The following is a 529-nucleotide window of genomic DNA, read 5'->3' on the forward strand; positions in this document are numbered from 1 at the left end:
CGCGGCGCAAGATGGCGGACATCCAGACAGAAAGGGCTTACCAAAAGCAGCCAACAATCTTCCAGAACAAGAAGCGGGTGCTTCTTGGTGAAGGTGCAAAGGAGAAGCTACCTCGCTACTACAAGAACATCGGCTTGGGCTTCAAGACACCCAGAGAGGCTATTGACGGCACGTACATTGATAAGAAGTGTCCCTTCACCGGTAATGTCTCCATTCGTGGACGTATCCTTTCAGGTGTGGTAACCAAGATGAAGATGCAGCGCACAATTGTCATCCGCCGGGATTACCTACATTACATTCGAAAGTACAACCGATTTGAGAAACGTCACAAGAACATGTCTGTGCATCTCTCCCCAGCGTTCAGAGATGTGCAAGTGGGAGACATTGTGACCGTGGGAGAGTGTCGCCCCCTCAGCAAGACTGTCCGCTTTAATGTCCTGAAAGTGACCAAAGCTGCTGGCACAAAGAAACAGTTCCAGAAGTTTTAAATCTGAATTCATTATTGCAGGACCAGTAAAACAATTTGAAA

The 529-nt window shown here is 48.0% G+C and overlaps 1 protein-coding gene across 1 annotated transcript; it reads left to right on the forward strand.

The window, feature by feature from the left end:
• Positions 1-11: 11 nt before the first annotated feature.
• On the forward strand, positions 12-488 carry LOC117798850 (40S ribosomal protein S11-like). The gene has a single exon (XM_034651312.1). It carries the CDS (start codon positions 12-14, stop codon positions 486-488), a length of 477 nt encoding a protein of 158 aa, XP_034507203.1.
• Positions 489-529: the final 41 nt, after the last annotated feature.

This window comes from Ailuropoda melanoleuca, unplaced genomic scaffold (genome assembly GCF_002007445.2).
Source record: "Ailuropoda melanoleuca isolate Jingjing unplaced genomic scaffold, ASM200744v2 unplaced-scaffold36227, whole genome shotgun sequence".
Classification (NCBI taxonomy): domain Eukaryota; kingdom Metazoa; phylum Chordata; class Mammalia; order Carnivora; family Ursidae; genus Ailuropoda; species Ailuropoda melanoleuca.

Coding starts and splice junctions, on each gene's coding strand:
- LOC117798850 (XM_034651312.1), top strand. CDS start 12: ATGGCGGACATCCAGACAGAAAGGGCTTACCAAAAGCAGCCAACAATC.